This window comes from Trichosporon asahii, assembly GCF_000293215.1.
Source record: "Trichosporon asahii var. asahii CBS 2479 unplaced genomic scaffold scaffold00002, whole genome shotgun sequence".
Taxonomy (NCBI): domain Eukaryota; kingdom Fungi; phylum Basidiomycota; class Tremellomycetes; order Trichosporonales; family Trichosporonaceae; genus Trichosporon; species Trichosporon asahii.
The window spans coordinates 591,043-610,305 of record NW_014040922.1 but is presented as its reverse complement, the minus strand read 5'-3'; the positions used below and the strand labels follow the sequence as shown (position 1 = coordinate 610,305).

The 19,263-nt window shown below is 58.9% G+C and overlaps 3 protein-coding genes and 1 non-coding gene across 4 annotated transcripts; 2 read left to right on the top strand and 2 right to left on the bottom strand.

Moving 5' to 3' along the window:
* Positions 1-483: 483 nt before the first annotated feature.
* On the top strand, positions 484-3,587 carry A1Q1_00046 (uncharacterized protein; the record flags this gene model as incomplete). Its single annotated transcript, XM_014328887.1, has 4 exons — positions 484-576; positions 749-1,181; positions 1,233-2,676; positions 2,726-3,587. 4 exons carry the CDS (start codon positions 484-486, stop codon positions 3,585-3,587), a joined length of 2,832 nt encoding a protein of 943 aa, XP_014184362.1.
* Positions 3,588-7,019: 3,432 nt separating this feature from the next.
* A1Q1_00045 (ATP dependent RNA helicase) lies at positions 7,020-11,585 on the bottom strand (the record flags this gene model as incomplete). Its single annotated transcript, XM_014328886.1, has 12 exons — positions 7,020-7,653; positions 7,693-7,881; positions 8,014-8,631; positions 8,944-9,227; positions 9,389-9,511; positions 9,559-9,677; positions 10,182-10,483; positions 10,538-10,646; positions 10,687-10,824; positions 11,101-11,147; positions 11,202-11,310; positions 11,351-11,585. The coding sequence occupies 12 exons, from the start codon at positions 11,583-11,585 to the stop codon at positions 7,020-7,022; spliced, it is 2,907 nt and encodes a 968-aa protein (XP_014184361.1).
* A 1,965-nt stretch (positions 11,586-13,550) lies between these two features.
* Positions 13,551-18,536, top strand: A1Q1_00044 (uncharacterized protein; the record flags this gene model as incomplete). The annotated part of the gene is made up of 1 exon (XM_014328885.1): positions 13,551-18,536. One exon carries the CDS (start codon positions 13,551-13,553, stop codon positions 18,534-18,536), a length of 4,986 nt encoding a protein of 1,661 aa, XP_014184360.1.
* Positions 18,537-19,063: 527 nt separating this feature from the next.
* A1Q1_t106 lies at positions 19,064-19,157 on the bottom strand. The gene has a single exon. It is a non-coding gene; the product is annotated as a tRNA-Ile (tRNA).
* Positions 19,158-19,263: the final 106 nt, after the last annotated feature.

The following is a 19,263-nucleotide window of genomic DNA, read 5'->3' as shown; positions in this document are numbered from 1 at the left end:
GCCCACACGCTCCTACCTCGTCTAAATCTTTCATCCAACCAACTCGATCAACGTCCTAATTCACTGTACCGTTATCTCACGCCGGCACCACGCGTCCCTTTTTCCATCCTCTTCCTTCTTCACCAACCCGTCCCTTGTAACACTACACTGGCCACCCAGCAGCGCTGTCCGCCTGGCCACACCTTCCTTGCCCGAAGCAATCCCCAAAGCGAACCGATACAAGGATCCCACCGAGGTACTGTGTGCGTTTTCGTCCAGCGTCCTGTCCCGTCACCATCCGCAAACTGCAAACGGCACGCAAACCTGCGCCGCCGCCCGCCCGGTCTCGCTTTTTTTCCTTTCCACAGACGCTTAATTCTCTGTGCTTGAGCCTCCTCTTTTTTCCACATTCGCATCCGCCTCATCCTGCAAACTGAAAGAGACATCTGTGCTGACCCTTCCTACAGCTCGAAGGATCCCCATCGCTTCTCGATTGAACAGAGCATGTCTGCCTCGCCGACCAAGTTGAACGGCACCGACTCCGAGTTGCGAAAGGCGGCTGACGCCCTCGAGCTCAACGGTCACGCGTCTCGAGACGTGAGTCTTCTGCGTCGAAGGTGGAACCAAGGCCCGCTGGATGCCTGGCACGGGATGGTTTCATTTCATGACTGAAACCACCCTTCTCCAATCCTGATCAGTCATCTCGCCCGGCACGGTCTTCATCTTCCCGCACCTTCCTATCCGAACGCTATGCTGACGCTATCCTCAGGCTGGCAAGGCCGACGCTGCCGACGCTTCTACGGCCACCACCCCCGATGCGGTGACCGACAAGCAGCGTCTGGAGCAGAAGAGGCTCGAGCGCGAGGAGCAGCGCGCCCGGCTCGAGGCTCAGATGAAGCAGCTCGAGGCTGACCAGCGTGCTGACGACCTCCTGCTTCACGGCGGCGCTTCGGTCAACATCGAGGCCGCCTCTGCGCCGACTTCTCCCCTCGGTGCTGCCGACCGCGCCCCTGGATCCGGCACTCCTGCCCCCATCGGACAGGGCCGGGAGGTGAATGGCGCGAAGAGCATGCCCGCTTCGAGGCGAACGAGCGGCTACGGCGGCACTTTCGGCATGGAGAAGCTGAGCCTCAGCGCGCTTGACAACGAGCACCAGAAGGACTGGCAGAACGAGGACGATGTGGACGCCGAGGGAGCTCAGAGTGAGTAAATGACTTAGGACCGTCTTGTCCCAGCCCGCTAACCTTTTCCAGAGTCGGTCAGCTACCTCATTAACGACGACGACCCGTTCCCTGGACTTCCGAAGGACAAGCACCTTTCGGCGGCTTCGGCTGCTCTTGACCTCGCGCCCCTCCCCCAGGCGTCGACACGTGCGTTCGGGTCGCGTCCGTTCGACAACTCGCTCAAGAGCTCCGACTGGTCGACCTTCCCCAACTCGACCCGTGGTCTTACGTCGCCGCTGGGTAGCAATGCTCTGATGGGTGCTGGCGCGGGAGACGAGACTCCCCGTGACCCCCTGCTTGGCTCTCGCAAGCCTTCTCCCAACGGTCTTGCTGACAGCATCGCTTCCCTGCCTGCTATGCCGAGCAAGTCGGTCCCTGCCACGCCGTTCGGCCTTGGCCCCAGTGCTGCGGGCATGCCCCCTAAGCGCACTGGCACCAGCCCTGGCCTGAACGATGGCTTCACCCAGGCGCAGCGTGGCTTCTCGAACCCTGACCTTGCCCGTGCGTTCAGCTCCAAGAGCGGTGGCAACAGCGGCAGCGGAGGCAACGGTGGTTTCGGAAGCGGTCTCAACGACACCCCTCGCCCGTACGGCTCCGACCCGCTGTACTCGTCGATGGGCATGCCCAACTCGTCCAACGCCTTCATGCAGCAGGGCTACAACGACTATGGCTTTGAGGACGACAACTTTGGCTCCGGTGCCCTCTACCCCGCTGGCATGATGGGCCTGAAGACCAAGCGTGCGGAGGCTGACCGCGAGTTCAACCGCTTCTCTGGCATGCGTCTCGAGGACCTGCAGGGCGAAATCCTCTCGCTTTGTAAGGACCAGCACGGATGCCGCTACCTGCAGAAGAAGCTGGAGGAGGGCGACCCCGCTCACCGCGACATGATCTTCCGCGAGACGTACGGCCACTTCCCCGAGCTCATGATCGACCCCTTCGGCAACTACCTCTGCCAGAAGCTCCTTGAGCACGCTACGGAGGAGCAGCGTTCCGCGATTATCGACTCGGTCTCCAACGACCTTGTGGGTATCAGCCTGAACATGCACGGAACTCGCGCCGTTCAGAAGATGGTCGACTTCCTGGCTCAGCCCCGCCAGCCCAAGCAGATCCGCACGCTCATCTACGCCCTGTCGGTCAACGTTGTCGCGCTCATCAAGGACCTGAACGGCAACCACGTCATCCAGAAGTGCTTGAACAAGTTGATCCCTGAGGACAACCAGTTCATCTACAACGCCATCGCGACCAACCTCATCGAGGTCGCTACCCACCGCCACGGTTGCTGCGTGCTCCAGCGTTCCATCGACCACGCTTCGCCTGCCCAGCGTTTACAGCTTGTCACGGAGATTATCTTCAACTCGCTGTACCTGGTCCAGGACCCGTTCGGAAACTACGTTATCCAGTACATTCTCGACCTCAACGACGCTCGTTTCTCTGAACCTCTCATCCGCACCTTTATCGGTAACGTTTGCAGTCTGTCTGTGCAAAAGTGAGTTACAACACCCGATTCCTGAACTGACGTTCAGATTCTCGTCCAATGTTGTAGAAAAGTGTATTCGCGTGGCCGACCCCGAAATCCGAAAGGTGCTTGTTGCCGAGGTCCTGAACAGGTCTCGTCTTGAGAAGCTTCTCCGCGACAGCTACGGCAACTATGTCATCCAGACCATCCTCGACTACTGCGAGATTGGTCAGCGCATGGTTCTCGTCGAGTGCATCCGCCCCATCCTGCCCTCGATCCGCAACACCCCGTACGGCAAGCGCATCCAGTCCAAGCTCCAGCGCGAGGACGCCTCCTTCTCGTACGGCGGCGGTGGTGCCGGTGCCGGTGGTGGCTACGGCGGTGGCCGTGGCGGCTACGGTGGCAACCGTGCCGGCGGTGGTGGCTACCACCCCCGTCACCTCGGCCGCCCTCAGCTCCAGCACATCAACGCTCTCACTGAGGTCTACGGCGCTGCCGGTGCTCCCTTCATGGGCCCTGGTGGTTACGGCCGTGGCGGCGGTCCTGGCCAGCACGGTGGCCACGGTCCCCACAGCGGCGGCGCTGGCGGTGGTGCTCCCTTCCACGGTCGGGAGATCCACAACCACTCTGGTATGAGCTACCATGCCCCCGGCCCCGACGGCCAGCCCTGGCTGCACCTTCGCGGTCCTGCTGGCCAGCCCGCCCCCAACTGGAACACGCCTCCCAGCGGCTCCAACCACGCCGGCATCGACCCTCTGCCGGCGACCGCCCCCTCGGACGCCGACCCTGCGCTTGCTGCGGCTGCTGCCGCCGCCGCGGTCACTGACCGCAACGGCCAGGGTCAGCCGGGACTGCCCCTCTGGCAGGACCCCTCAGGAGGCTACATGTACGCGACGACTAATGGCGGCCACCTCCCGCCGCTCATGTAACGGTAGTAATTTTCGGGGCGACATCTATTCCGATTTTGCAAAACCTGCGACACCGACGCGGCTGTAATGCTGTACGCTAGGCTATCTTTGAAGAAACCAACAACCCCCACCTGTACCATGCGCTCTCTTTCGCTCCCGTGTACACACATCTTTGTCCGTTTTAAGAATTTCTATATCTGAATTATGAGGAGGAAACCGAAAGAATCTCAAGAAAACATCAACAAAAACACCCACGTCAACGAGGAACCCCAATAGAAAAAACCAACAAACTCCTAAACCACAACCCACATCATACCCCCTTCCTTTTCCGTGGTCCTCGACCTCAGCCAAACGTCTCCTACCAAACCTGTAACTGCATAACTGGCCTTCCGGTGCACCAGTTTACTCTTCATATACCAGTTTCCTTCCCGACCGGTGTAGTAGTGTAGAGACACATGAGATCCCAACCCCCACAACCACATCCCCTATCCCCCCAACCTCACTCCTCTTACATACGTATTTTTTCGGTCGTGCCCCGTATAACTGTATGTCCGAGCGGGCGCGCGGTCTTGTTGAGCAGTGATTTGAAAGTGTATGCATCTGTTGCCGCGATACGTCTTGAGCAGAGGGTCATAGCAGTGGATTAGTGGACTCGGTGGTCATCGCGAGGGGGCGTAGTTCGTGAGGAGGGGCGCAGATCGTGTATCGTGTCAGATCCACGTCAACAGTCTACTCCTTGTCGGCTGCTGCTTGTTGCTTCTCTCCATCTCTCTCTCTCTCTCTCCTCTCTTCTTACCACAGCCACATCCACCTCCTCGCCTTTGCAATGCTGCGTCAAGAGGACGAGCGGTATCAATGATAGCAGTATGTGGCACCTGGCTAGCCGGATTTCTGGGAGCTGACACTCAGACCTCGCCCCTCGCCGAACTCGAAGCAAACGGGCGTCGACGTTCGAACTGTAAGCTGCGTCCCTCTTCTTGCCAGCTGACCCCAGTCGTCGACATACGTGTGAGATGGTCAATCGCAAGACGTTGACCTATGCCGATGCCTTGTTGAAAGGCAGTAAGCGCGGCCGAGGAAACGTGAGCCGTCGCGGGAGCCATGTCGAGCTGACAAGCAGGCAAGCGTCGAAAAGGGTAAGCTAGCCGTCTCTGTCGCGTGAGCTCACTTCCAGTCCCTCACTTCGGTGTGAGCCCCTGCAAGCACTCTTGAAGCTCACGACCAGCCCTTGCGAGCTTGCCAACGCAGTACGAGCTAAGACTAGGCATCTGGAGACAGATTCTCGTGAGCTGAGCGTGCTTGGTACTGAAGCTGACAAACAGTTCGAGGTGTGAGCTCTCCTGACCCAGTATAAGCTGATGACAGGGCATGAATGACGAGGGGCGGTGAGCTGGCCGCTAGTCCACAGTGAGAAGCTGACGAAACAGCCAGCTTCCGCTTCCTTTGACCCAGATCTCGAATTCAGAATGAGGGGTGAGCTACCTTTAGGTGTTCGGAGCTGACAAACAGTACCTGGTGAGAGCTCCCAAAATGCGCTTGTTAGCTGACAGCAGTGTTGTCCGCAAAAGGTGTACCATGGACAGGTATGTTGCCTTCATCAGCTGAGTCAACCCTTGCACAAAGCTGACAAGCAGCCCCGGATTGTAAGCTCGCGTACTTTCCTCAGTAGCTGACGGCAGCATTCCGTCCGGAGCAGGTGAGCTCTCGGAACGGTGGTGTTGAGCTCACAGACAGTGGCCATTGGCTACCGGTAAGCTTCGATTGGCTGGGTCAGAGCTGACAGACAGACAACCGGGGTGTCTCGTTGGATGTTCTGCTGAATGCCGACCCAGAAGGTTCTCAGAAAGTGGGCTGCACCCATTGCTGGGGCTGATTCCGGAGCTGCTGTCAACGAGGGGAGCCTGCCCCGAAAAAGCGTGAGCTCTGTGCCCGGTACCTAGCTGATCGCAGACGTTGCCTCCTGAGTGAGCTTACAGTGTCAGGCATTGAGCCCATATCAGGCGTACTTCGCGTGAGCTGGAGGTCCGTTCCATGGGCTCTAGCTCACTCCAGACCGGCCTTGCCTCTGATCTACTGTCTTAGATTTCCTGGCAGGTTGTAAGCTGAAGCCGAACAATGGTTAGCTTATCATCAGGCCATGGCATGAGGTGAGCTGCAGATGCCCTTGTTCCTCTCAGCTAATGCATAGTGTAGTCAACATGCAGACCGACTAGTGAGCTGGGGCGACGCTTTCAAAGCTAACTCCAGACCCAGACGGGCCAATACATTCACATGAAGAGGTGATGACATTGCATCTGATGATGAACCGCCCTTTGTAAGGTTGAGCTAGGCGATTCATCGCCCACTAGCTGACATCAGTGATTTCGGAGATGGATGTGAGCTGCTGCGTCTTCGAGGAGCTGTCATCAAGACGCCGCCTGCCGAACATGGCTCCTATGCCCTGCTATCCTACCTCACGTCACTTTGTGAGTTAACGCCCACGTCGCGTAACTGACAAGCAGTCATTGCGATCTCAGCATCGGTTGCCAGGTACTGCAAGCTTTCAGGGCTTTGAGAAGAGCTGACAGCAGAGGTGATGGGGCTTGCAGCTCGGTAGCTGTTCCCTCCTGACTCTCACCTAACACTAAGTCCTCTTCCACCGGTTATCTGAAGCTACTTTCCCAGCATTGTTTCCAAGTGATCGAGGTGAAGTGGTTGGCATTTGACTTCAGCTAACCGCCGGTGTCCGAGCCACGGTGAGGATGACATACTGTAGGAAGCCACTATCTTGAGCTCGGACACCACGTTCTTCTGTGAGCTATAGAAAACGCACCGGCAGAGCTAACAGCAGGTGCTTATCTGTCTGTTAACCCGCCGCCTGAGCGAGTTGGTGAGCTCTTTCTAGCAAGCGCTCTCGAGCTGACATCAGTGGAGTAGCCCCACGCTTTGTCTCCGTTGCACCTGTATGAGTGAGCTTTATGATGGCTGGGAAGCTGACAGACAGAAAAGACGGCCACACTGTGAGCTGTCTAATGACCGGAGAGCTAACAGCCAGAGGCTGGCGACCGACACAAGAAAAACCTTGGAAGCAGAACCACCATCGGGACAGGACAGGCAAGGGGGCCAAAATCAAGTAAGCTGATATTTTCCTGCCAAGCTAACAGAAGCAGTTACTAGCCGCACCTGGATCCATGTTAGCGTGGAGCTGTGTACGCAATTCCGGACTCGGCGTGAGCATTCTGCTATGCCTCTTGAGCCCCGTCCTAGCCGGGAGTCCATCCGTCCGGAGGTTTGCAACAGACCTCCACCGTCAACCCCCAGTCCACTGTTCAGGCACTTCCGTTGGCCGCGAGTGCATGTTCCAAGTCCACCTCTTTCTCCCTTTCGAATATCTCTGTATACAGCGAATGCATGCTTCCTTGTTGTACTGCACATGGCGCCTTCCCCAGCCGCACGCTGTCGTCTTATCCTTCATCAAGCAGACTTTCCCTCCTCCAGCTCTTCCTCCTCGACCTCTACCGTCACGAAGCGCGTCTTCGCAGAAGGCATGAGTGCCTTAGCGAGGCAAACCGCCTCCTCTTCCTCCATGTCGGCCGTCGCAATGATGATAGACGCGAGGGCTTTGCGGCGGAAGCTCCTCAGCTTCCCCCACGCAGGAGAAGAGCTGGCATACAAATAATACAGCCGGCGCAAGGTGCGACCGGGAACGGAAGTCTTGTTCTTGTTCGTGTTGATGGGCGGGCGGAGCTCGTCGATCACGCGGTTCAACTTGTGCACAGCGGCCACTGTCTCGGCGGCCACGATGACGTTGGCTAGGCCTGATGGAGGGAGGCGGGCGCGACGCGCGTCCAGCTGCGCGAGACGGATACGCAGCGGCTCCAGGTCTCGGACCGAGACGGGCTGCTTCGCTGAAGAGTCGCGGTAGATCTCGATGAAGCGGTCGGTCTCTTCTTGTTTGCGAGGGTCCACTGGCTTGTACGAGTAGTCGACGGTGGTGGAGGTAGAGAGATCTCTATTGGCAGGAGCCAGATCGCGGCGGCGGGAGGGGATGTACAGGTCGCTCATGCTGTGCTGAGGCAGAGGGTGGCGATGTGTCGACCCTCCGGAGCTGCAGCTGGCGTTAGCAGTTACCGCTGGCGAGTCTTACCGGTGATTAGGCGCTTCTGTCCGACGAGTCACCCAGTGCTCTGCAGAAGTTTGACAAACGGAGAATCGACTAGAGGTGTGCAAGGGATGGGCAGCGGTGTTGCGCCCCTCGCCCTCGAGTGTGTGCGTAGCGGCGGGACCATCTCGTGACTCAGGCGAGCGAAGCGCTGCGTTATTTAGACTCTCTGCACTGGGTTAAGATGTTGCTGCGACTACATGCAAAGGTCTCATCCAAGCGTCTGCTGATAGTATGCTCGTTGATGTACTGATACGCAGTGCTTTCCCTCGTTGTGCTGTAACTTGGAGGGAGGAGTGTCCTCACCCGATCCTCCTCCTCTTCGTCGGACGCCCAACTTCCACAAGCTGAAGCGTAGACCCCGGCAAAAGCGCGATTGCAATTGCGCGCTGCTCCTCCTCCCCCATGTACATGTACGCCGTCTCAAGCACGACAGCATACACGACATTACGGCGAACCCTCCTCTGCGACGCCCAAGGTATGTTCGAGAGCAAGTTGCACCCGTAGATCCGCCCCAGAGCCCTGCCCGCACTCCAGGGGTCGTCCGGGTCCATCGAGTTGTAGATCAGAGCGAGCGCGCGATGGCTCATATCCATGGCGACTAGGGCTCCACTTGCAAGGGTGATGGTGTCGATTCCCCTAATCGTTAGGCGGGCACAGCGCGCCTGCATCTGGGCGAGGCGGATGCGCAGGCGTTCCAGGTCGGAAGTAGAGACGGGCTGCCTCTCCCCCCAGGCGCGGTACACCTCGACGTAGCGATCGATATGCGCTTGATCCTGGAGATTGACTGTGGTGTGGGTGTAGATCTCCTTGTCCGTGGTTGAAGGCTTCGGCGTGTCGATGTGGGCCGGGCAGCAGCGGCGACGACTGGAAGGGATGTACATGGTGCCGAAGACCGAGAGGATGAAAACTGGTGGCGTGGTACTGCGATCGTCAGTGAGATAGAGGGACAAGGCTCACCTGTCGCTTGGAGAGTGCAACTACGTCGCGGTTGGGCGGGAAGATGATGACGGTGGTGTAATGAAGATGTGAGGAGAGCAAGGAGTGCTGAATGTAGTCCAGATGAGTGTGTATCGGCGATCGATGGGCGGGGGCATTACGCCCCATGCCATTGAGTCAGTAGTTAGTCTGCATGAGTCGCAATCAGTACGTCCTGAACCATGCACCCTTCATAGCCATAGAGTCACAACTGCTGCATCCAGTAACAATACGATCACACCGGCTATCCGTCTTTACGAGGTCATGTAGGTCGCGGGGTCGACAGTGTCGGGGAGCGTGGGGATAGCGACAGTGAACCGCTCCTGGATCTTCTGGAGGACCTCCTGGTCGGCCTCGGACGAGACAAAGGTGATCGCGAGACCCTTGGTACCGAAACGTCCAGCACGACCGACACGGTGGAGGTACGAGTCGGCGTCGGCGGGAGCATCGTAGTTGATGACAACGTTGACACGCTCGACGTCGATACCACGACCGAAGATGTCGGTGGCGACGAGGATACGCTTCTCGAAAGCCTTGAACTGCTGGAATCGCGAGATACTGGATGTCAGTTATGGAAGGAAACAACAACTTACCGCTCAGGCTGGGGAAGGGCAGAGTGGATACAGATGGAGGGGAAGTTGCACTCCTGGAGGAGGGCGTCGAGCTGGGTGGCACGGGCAACCGACTTGACGAAGATACAAACCTGGTTGAACTCCAGGTTGTCGAGGAGGTCGTTCAGCTTGCGGTTCTTCTCCTTCTCCTCGAGCTTGAGGTAGTACTGCTGAAGACCGTGAAGCGTGAGCTTGGTCTCGTCGTCGACGTAGATCTCAAGAGGCTGTAAAGTTAGCAAACATCGACATGCTAGCAACTCACGCTCTGCATGAACTTCTTGCAGGTGGCGCGGATGTCCTTCGAGAGAGTGGCGGAGAACATCATAACCTGCTTGTGGTGGGGGGTGGCGCGGAAGACTTCCTGAACATCACGGCGCATGTCTGTAGATTGTTAGAATGAGGTCGTTCCGAGTTTTCTTCGACGTTGAGAGAGGGGAAAAGCGTGAGTATATAATGAACTGGTTCGAACGAGCCGAGAAAGTGAGATAGCTTCCACCTCCGAGGACAACCGAAACGACCCTCACTGTCACCTCGCAATCGGTCATCGGTAAACAGATATGGTGGACTGGGCGAACGCCTTGAGAAACCAACATGTGACGAGCGGATGCTCCACATGCGTCGCGCTTCCACGCGCATCGCTTTCGCAAAACCCAATCATCTGGCACGCTTGCACAGACGGGTCCCTTCATCTTCGACGTTGCGGTCGAATCGGTCTTGGTCTTTAGACGCCGTACTCGACATGAAGTGGCCGAAACACCCCACGTCTGTACGGCTGCGACAGGACTCTTTGCCCAGTCCGAGTCCTTCGGGTTGATGCTCGGTCCCTCGGTCGGTAGAGCGAACACTAATCAAAGAGGGTGTCGAATGGAGGAAAGGAAGACTAACCGAGTTGTTCCAGCATCTTGTCACACTCGTCGAGAACGAAGTGCTTGACCTTCGAGGCGTTGAGCTTCTTGTCGCGGACGAGAGCCATCATACGACCAGGGGTACCGACAACGATGTGAGGGCACTTCTCCTTGGAGGCAAGGATCTCCTGGTCGGCAGAGATAGGGGTTCCACCGTAGAAGACAGAGGTGCGGACCTCGGGCATGTACTTGGAGAAACGGGTGAACTCGTTGCGGATCTGGTACGCGAGTTCACGGGTGTGACAGAGGACAATAATGCTGACCTCACCGTCGACAGGCTCGCTGGGCAGTCAGCCACGCGCTCAGACAAACAAACAGTCCAAAGTTGCCACTCACAGCTGCTGCAGACTGGCAAGGACGAACACGGCCGTCTTACCCATACCCGACTTGGCCTGACAGAGAACGTCAGTGCCAAGGATGGCCTGGGGGATACACTCCTGCTGGACTGAATGTTAGCGACGCGCGTGCGGATAAGCAGAACATACCTTCGGACGGGTGCTCGAAACCAAGGTCAGAAATGGCACGGAGAATCTCAGGCTTGAGGAGGAAGTCGCGGAAGCCAGTTGAGTGGATACCGACGTAGCTTCCCTTCTTGTCAGCGTCTCCACCAGGAAGAGGAGGTCCTCGTCAAGATTGACATCATCGTTGGCACGCAGAACCTGTCGGACACCTTCGAGTGGGATCTCAACTCAACGGTGACACCTGAGGAGTTTGCGGCCTCATACTGCACCGACCTCGGCCTCACCGGCGAGTTCATCACCGCCATTGCCCACGACATCCGCGAGCAGATCATCACTCATCAGCGCTCGCTGTTCATCGTTGGACACACGCCGGGATCCGGTTTCATCATGAACGACGATGTTCGTGCCTCAGCAATCGCAATCACCACAGATGCTCACGGGTGTGACAGAGGACAATAATGCTGACCTCACCGTCGACAGGCTCGCTGGGCAGTCAGCCACGCGCTCAGACAAACAAACAGTCCAAAGTTGCCACTCACAGCTGCTGCAGACTGGCAAGGACGAACACGGCCGTCTTACCCATACCCGACTTGGCCTGACAGAGAACGTCAGTGCCAAGGATGGCCTGGGGGATACACTCCTGCTGGACTGAATGTTAGCGACGCGCGTGCGGATAAGCAGAACATACCTTCGGACGGGTGCTCGAAACCAAGGTCAGAAATGGCACGGAGAATCTCAGGCTTGAGGAGGAAGTCGCGGAAGCCAGTTGAGTGGATACCGACGTAGCTTCCCTTCTTGTCAGCGTCTCCACCGTCGACACCGGCAGCGGCCGGGGCGGCGGTGGTAGGAGCAACGTAGGGCTCCTCGGCCTCGTCGTCGTAGTCGACGAGCTCTTCGGGGTCCTCAGCGGGGGGAGGGGCCATTTTTGACAGGTTACGAGCGGGGTTGAAGGATGGATGGAGCTCTTCTCGTCGACGGCGGAGAAGAGGTGCTGGTGATGAGTCAAGACAAGGGTGGTCAACAATAACTGCTTCTCGTACGCGTTTGAGTGAGTGAGGTGAGCCAGCGAGCTACGGACTGAGTTGCGGAAGCAAACCCACGTGGTGAAAGCTCGATCACCCTGGAGATTCACGGGTCTAGGCGACGCTGGCGGATGTGGCGGCCCATATTACGTAGAGCGGCCAAACATGAATGGAATCAGCGGCGCGGCAAGCTGGCCGTCCCGTGACGGGCTGCGACGGCTGGCACGTCGGGGACGCAGACGGCCTGGAGATCGAAACGACGTCGCTGAGAAGCCGGGAATGCCGCACAGTCCGAGATCTAGTCTGCCGACTGCCACGGTGTCTACCGTGTCAGCTGTTCCGAATGCGGGGTGATAAGATCATCCCGATTGCGAAAGGGAAAGAGGGGGCCCGGAGATATGGGACTGAATATCTCCTGTCGCGTCCCACGTACGGCCAGAGCCGGGTGGCTCAGTCGAATGGCGCGGCACGCCAAGCAAGCCCCTTGCCGCCCAGGATCCTGTCGGCCAGGACAAGCGACGAGAGACGCAAAGGACACGCCCGGCCCGGCTAGTCGGACCGTTGGACATGTGAGAGAGCATTGGAGTCATGGATATCCATGGATCCATGGGCGGTCCAGCAGAACCTTGTGCCATTTTGGTTCCTAGCGGAGGGTTGGAGCGCATTGATCGAGGGATGAGGACGGGTAACGAGGGTCGGCCGGCGGCGCAGAAGGGTGGAAGAAATACAGGATAGGCGCAATGGGGAGGCAGACGTAACTCGTCGCCTCGCGCCTCCCGCATCGCACGGGGCCGACGGTCCATGCGTGTGCGCGTGTGCGACTAGAGCGAGCGTATTTCTGGGAGCTGGGCAGAGGCCCCAGAGATTCCAGAGATCCCAGAGAAAACAGCTGATGCGACGGGCCTCGCCAATAACCGCGGACCGCTTCTCAACCCTTGTCCACCGACGCCGCAATCGCATCATCCCGAACAAGGTCCACCCGAGTCACCCCACCCAACCACCTGCCTTTTATCTAATCTATCTCGCCTGCCGTGCCGAGAACCAGAACACGAGGCATGGCTCGTGTCTTAGCCTTGCCCTACGCGTAACCTGTTGATCTCTCGATGCACCTACTCTCGTTACTCTGACCTGTCCCAAGCCCACCTCTGCTATTATATCAGCCAGACCCCCCCACCCCCTTCCACCACCTCACTGCCCTAACCCGTCCAGTGAATAGGAATAACTAATCAGCATTTTTCCATACTAATCGGTTAGATTGTGATTACAACTTTTCCTAATGCGTCAGTCCAAACATCTACGTCCCACCACGCGTGCACTCCCGCCTCACTCTCGCTGTTGCATTCTACCATTCTACCATCTCTCATCACCATCCAGCCCGCATCCGACTCGAGACCAACAAACATCCCTTCCTCCGTCGAGCATCCGGCCATATTGCTCGTCAGGCCGAACCCGCTGCCTCCCACTCTGCCGGCCCGGCACTTTTCGTACGTGTCTCCTCTCATCACGGGCGCTCCGACGCGCAGATCCTTGTCCCCCGTACTTGACCATCTTGTGGCCTCAGTACAATCTCCGCTTCACGTGTACCACTTGGTGCTAACCATACTTGTTTGCATCCACACTCTACGCCGCCGTCATCACCGCTCGAACACCTCTGCACAACGTCAACCTTGATAGGCGGGATCGCTCCTTCTCGGCTCGCTAGCCACCGCTCCGCGTCCGTGGTTGGCGCGGCGTCGGCTTCGCTCCGCTCAGCTCGTGGCCGGCCTTGAGGCCGGCCCTCGCGCGCCTTCATTGCGCTTCGTGTCGCGTACGTTAAGTCTCGCAACCTCTCAGACGCGTCTGACAGCCGACAGCTCGAGCTCAGATATGGCAACACCTCAACAAGGCGCTCCAATCGGTATCAACGGCGCGTTTCTTCCCCAGCAACTCAACGGCGCAATGGATCCTCGAATGTTCCAACAGCAACAGCCGCAGGGGCAACAGCAGTTCCCAATGGGCGGCGGCCAGAATGGCATACCCGGCATGCCTGGTATGGTGCGACCTGGCGACCCCGGCCCGTCGTCTATGGCCAACACGCAAATCCACCAGCAGCTTCAGCAACAGCTGCAACAGCAACTCCAGATGGCTCAAGGTCAACAACAGCAAGGCGTCCGTCCCATGTTCAACCCCGGCAACCTTGCACCGCAGCAGCTTGCGATGCTTCAGCGGATGGCCCAGCAAGGCGGACCGAATGGCCTAAACCCACAACAAATCCAGATGGCCATGGCCAGTCTCGCCCAACAACAGCAACCGCAACAGCAACCGCAACAGCAACAGCCACAGCCCCAGGGTCTGGGCGGACTCAACCCTCAGATGCTGGCCGCGGCGATGCGCGCAGGAGTTCCTCCTGCTCAGCTCAGTCAGCTGGGCCAGCAACTGAACCCGCAGCAGCTTGCCCAGCTGGCGGCCGTTGGGCAGATGCAGAACTTGGGTGGTATGCAGGGCCAACAGGGCGGCCAGCAGAACCCGCTTCAGCAGCTGCAAGCCCAGCGATTGCAACAGCTCATGCAGGCCCAGCAAGCCGCCGCGTCCCCTCAGCAATCGCAATCACCACAGATGCCGCCACAGCAGTCGCCTCAGCAGCAACAGCAGCAGCCTGGTGGTGGTGTCATGACCCCAGAGATGGCACGGCTACAAATGCAAGGTCGAGCTTCGCCCGCCGGAGGATCACCGGTCCGCCCTCAAGGTATGCAGCAGCTTCCCGGATCCATGCCCCCACCGGCACTTCCAACTGGGGCATCTCCGCGACCGAGCAACATGGCTCCGCCTCCGACTCCGGGCCAGCAACGTCCTGTCCTGTCCTTGACTCCTCAGCAGCAGCAGTTCATTACTGCTCAACGAAACGCGCTGATGGGAAGTCCTCAATGGAAGGCCCTTCCTCCGGCACAGCAGCAAGTGCAGTTGCAAGGCATGCAGCAGCACTTGATCCGCATGATGCTCAGCCAAGGGGCCGGGCAGGGGCAAGGCCAAGGCCAAGGACAGGGACAAGGACAGCAGCCGCAACCTCCTCAGACACCTCAGCAGCAACAGCCCGGAACACCTCAGGCGCCGGGCACGCCGCAGCAATCTCACCAGCCTGGTCCCCAGCAGAGCCCGGTTCCCCAACCGATGTCCGGACTTCCGCAACATATGCAGCGACCAGGATCTGCGGCGTCGCAACGCGCTAGCTCGCCTCATCCTTCGCTACCCCCTGGATCGCCAGCGAACCGCCCGATGTCTGCCGCTACCCCGCCCTCCACGGCGCCTGCTCCGTTCATGGGTACGCCCCAGCAGGCTCCCTCACCCGCCCACTCCAATCACTCCCACGGTCCCCCGCCTGCGCCCGGTATGGCCCCGTCACCCATGCACCAAACTCCGTCCCAGGATGGATCTGGACCGCCGCCACCGCCGCCTCAGTTTGGTCTGAATGGCCCTCAAGGACCGCCGATGGGTCAGATGCCTCCGGGACAGTCGCCTCAGGCCGCCGCCATTGCTGCACTCCAGGCTCAAGCGCAGAACGCGCAGATGATGCAGGGTGGCCCGACACCGGGAGGACCGCAACCCGGCTTTCCTCCGGGCATGAGCTTGCCACCGGGCATTCCTCCAGGGGCAATGCAGAACATGACGCCGCAGCAACAAATGCAGATGGCGCAAGCAATGATGTTCCAGCAGCAGCAGCAACAGCAGCAGCAACAACAGCAACAACAACAACAGCAGCAGCAGCAGCAGGGTGGCAACCAGCCTGGTCCGCCGCAAATGCGACCCGGCATGCCGCCGCTACCGCCTGGAATTCGCCCGCCGCCGGGAATCAACCCGAACGAGTTCCCCTTCGACGCTCGATTATTACCTCACCTGCAGCATGTTAACGACCCTCGCTGGAGAGAAGAATGGCAGCAGCGGAATCCTCGATTGGTTCAGGAGGTTCAGTCGATTGCTCAGCGGATACAGTCGGGCCAGATTCGACCAGACATGGTGCAGCGGATGCAGCAGTTCGTGCTGTATATGCAGCGGCTTGGACAAAGCCGAGGACAAGGCCCTCCCGGCCAACCGCCGCAGGGTCCTCAGCCAGGCATGCCTCCCATGCCAGGGCAGCCGATGCCTCCTGGCATGGGCGGTCCAATCCGTCCTGCGCAGCCCGATGGGGTGCCTCAAGGCGGTATTCCTCCTGCCCAGCAGCAGCAGCACCAGGCAGCTTCGTCACCCGCGCGACCGCCGATGCCCGGACCTCCGGGCGCTCCTGACTCGCCGAGTCCTGCCACATCCGGGATCCTCGCCCGCCGAGAAGGGAAGAAGCGTAACATGCCTCCCCCGACATTTATCCCCTCGCATGGCGCCGTTCGACCACCTCCCGCCGAGCAGGCGCCCCCTCCTCAGCCTGCACCCAACGCCTTGCCTGTAAAGGAATGGGAAGGCAAACTTCGCACCGAAATCCCCGTGACGGGAATCATGCCCTTGCCGGTTAATGAGATCGATGAGAGCGAGGATCCGACTTTTGGCGGGAAACTGCCTGCCATGACTGAACGGGAGAAGGAGGACGTGAAGCAATGGCTTGCCGCAGACATCAACTTTGCCGAGACGTTCCAAGAGAAGAGGAAGAAGACTTCCGGCGTCAAGATCCAGCGGTGGATGGAGAACGAGGACAAGTCGACCCCGTGGTGGATGCTGCGACGCAACGAGCCCGTGCCGCGACGTACAGCGTCAGCAGTCAACGTTGTCTACCCGGCCGACAAGGCTGCTCAGCGGCTTCGCACCCGCAAGCGCAAGGAGATCCGTTTCACTCCTGCCCAGATGAAATCCATGGCGGACGTGGAGGATCACCTCGTTCCGGTGCGTCTGGAGATGGAGCACGATCATCAGCGGTTCAGCGACACGTTTATGTGGAACTGCTCCGACACGGTTGTGACACCTGAGCTGTTTGCCCAGACAATTTGCGATGACTTCAAGCTTCCAGCGGGGCAGTTTGTCCCGAAGATCGTGGCAGCTATCAAGGAGCGTGTGCGGGAGTACCAGGACCAGGTTCAGCCAATCCAGCAGAGTCACACCAGCCGCGGTGTCATCGATGAGGACGATCCGGAGTCGAGGTCATTCATGGAGGTTGTGCGTCGTGCCCACGAGCAGGACGAGGAGGTTCGTACTGACGAGGGTGCGGACCAGGACGACTCCCACATTCGCATCGTCTCCTTCGATGACGAGGTGGACGACAAGATCATGACTGTGGATGAGGCGATGGCCGGTCTCGAGCCTGGCAAGGGCGACGATGAGCTCCGATTCCTCGTCAAGATTGACATCATCGTTGGCACGCAGAACCTGTCGGACACCTTCGAGTGGGATCTCAACTCAACGGTGACACCTGAGGAGTTTGCGGCCTCATACTGCACCGACCTCGGCCTCACCGGCGAGTTCATCACCGCCATTGCCCACGACATCCGCGAGCAGATCATCACTCATCAGCGCTCGCTGTTCATCGTTGGACACACGCCGGGATCCGGTTTCATCATGAACGACGATGTTCGTGCTGCCTTCCTTCCGCCTGTCACAACTGCGCTTCGCAAGGAGGACGTCGCAATGTCCACATACACCCCGGTGCTCGCCAACTTCACCGAGGCTGACGTCGCGGCTATCGAGAAGGACCGCGAGCGCGAGAGCAAGCGCAAAAAGCGTGCGACCCGTGGTCGTCGCGGAATTGTTCTGCCCGACCGCGAGCCACTCAAGACGTTCCGCACTCTGCTGCATCCTCTTACCGACGCAAACGGCAACGTCGTCGTGGTCGACCCGACACCGGCTCCTGTCAGCAGCACCCGTCGCGCGGCAGCCATTGCTGCGCAGGCAAACATCAACCTCGCGCTCCAGGACTTGCCCATCGAACGTCCTCCGTCACCGCCGGCAGCTGCCGCTCACGCCCTCAAGCAGCACCCGAAGCGTCATGTTCCCCGCTCGTCTCGTGGTGCGTCCCAAGCTTCGACTCGGGAAGGCTCTGTCGTCAACGGTGACCACACTCCCAACCCGAGCTTGAAGCGGACACTTCTCGACGACTCGGAGCCCGAGACTGGTTCTCCCCACCCGTCGAAGAAGCGCTTCAATGGTAGGATCGAGAGCCCCGAGCAAGAGGCGCCGCCTGCGCCGAAGGAAGAGCCTAAGATGTGGCACTGCAAGACCTGCGGTGTTCCCGAGCATCTCTCTGGTGGCAAGCGACCCGACCTCAACGGCGTCATGGACCTGTGCGTGAAGTGCGGCGAGTTCCTTCAGCGCAACGGCCGCAAACGCTCGGTGCAGTACAATGAGGACGAGGAGTATCACCGCCAGCAGCAGGCGAAGGATGACGACGACGAGCCGCCGCAACCCGCCTTTGAGCTGCCAGTACCCGCTCCGCCGCAGCGCAACTACGATGATGAGGAGTCCTCGAGCAGCTCGGACTCTGACAGCTCTGATGACGACTATGGGGTCAAGCGCGCCAAGCCTGCACCGACGCCCAAGCCGCGGACAACGAGCATGTCGGCTAGCGCTGCCCCGCCGACGCCCGCTCGGGCAAGCACGACAACGCCTGCAACTCCCGCCACGCCACTGCCGCCAGCTGGCCCGACGATGCCGACGCCGCCCGCATGGCTGGAGCCAGTCAAGTCGGCGATGCAGAGCAAGTATCCCGCGAGTCGCTGGGCCGTTGTCCCGAAGCAGGTTGTCGGCGAGGATGGCGAGATTTGGCGCGTCAAGTGTCTCGACTGCCCCGGCAAGATCTACAAGCTGGGACCGGGCGAGACGCTCGAGAACTTTGAGTTGCACCTGAAGAACAAGGCGCACAACGCGAATGTCCAGGCGCGTCTCAGCAAGCAGGGATGAGGCGAGGGGAGAAGGAGGAGTCGTCGCACGTCTGAACATATCCCGCTGTCCCGTCCTGTCCCCTGTGCTGCACATCAACAACATCAGCAACCATGATCCTCTCTCAGAACACGCAAAACAGCACCGCAGTTGACCCCGACAGACGCAAACGCACTTAAGCAAACGCCAAACATATTCGACCGTTTTCTCATTCTACATAGGTTTTCTACGATTTCTCGACCAGGATTTTTTGAACTACATCCCACTAGATGGCTATACTCTGTGGAAGACATGCATGTCGTGTCCATTTGTTGATCTGGAGCAATGCTGATCCGAGAAGTGATGAACTGACAGTTGAGTGACGGGTGGAGGTTAAGACAGGCACTATCGCGCTAGCGCGAGGCACCACGCTAACCCACCACTGTGGCTCTGCCCACCACTACCGACTTCTAAAAACGTTTTTTGGATACTTTCCAACGATTCTGATGCATAGTGACGTCTAAAAAGAGCATTGTGCAGGTCAGAGGAGCCAAAAGACATGCAAAAAATGACCACTGACAGGATCGAACTGCCGACCTCCGCATGGACTGATAATCAGACTGATTATTAGTACGATGCTCTAACCAGCTGAGCTAAGCGGCCTTAGATGAATCCCAGTGATTTGAGAGGTCCTCGTGCCGGTTCGTGCCTGACCTCCACCGGCCTGGATCAATGTTGACGCGAGCGAGGTTGATGCGACTATGTTGTT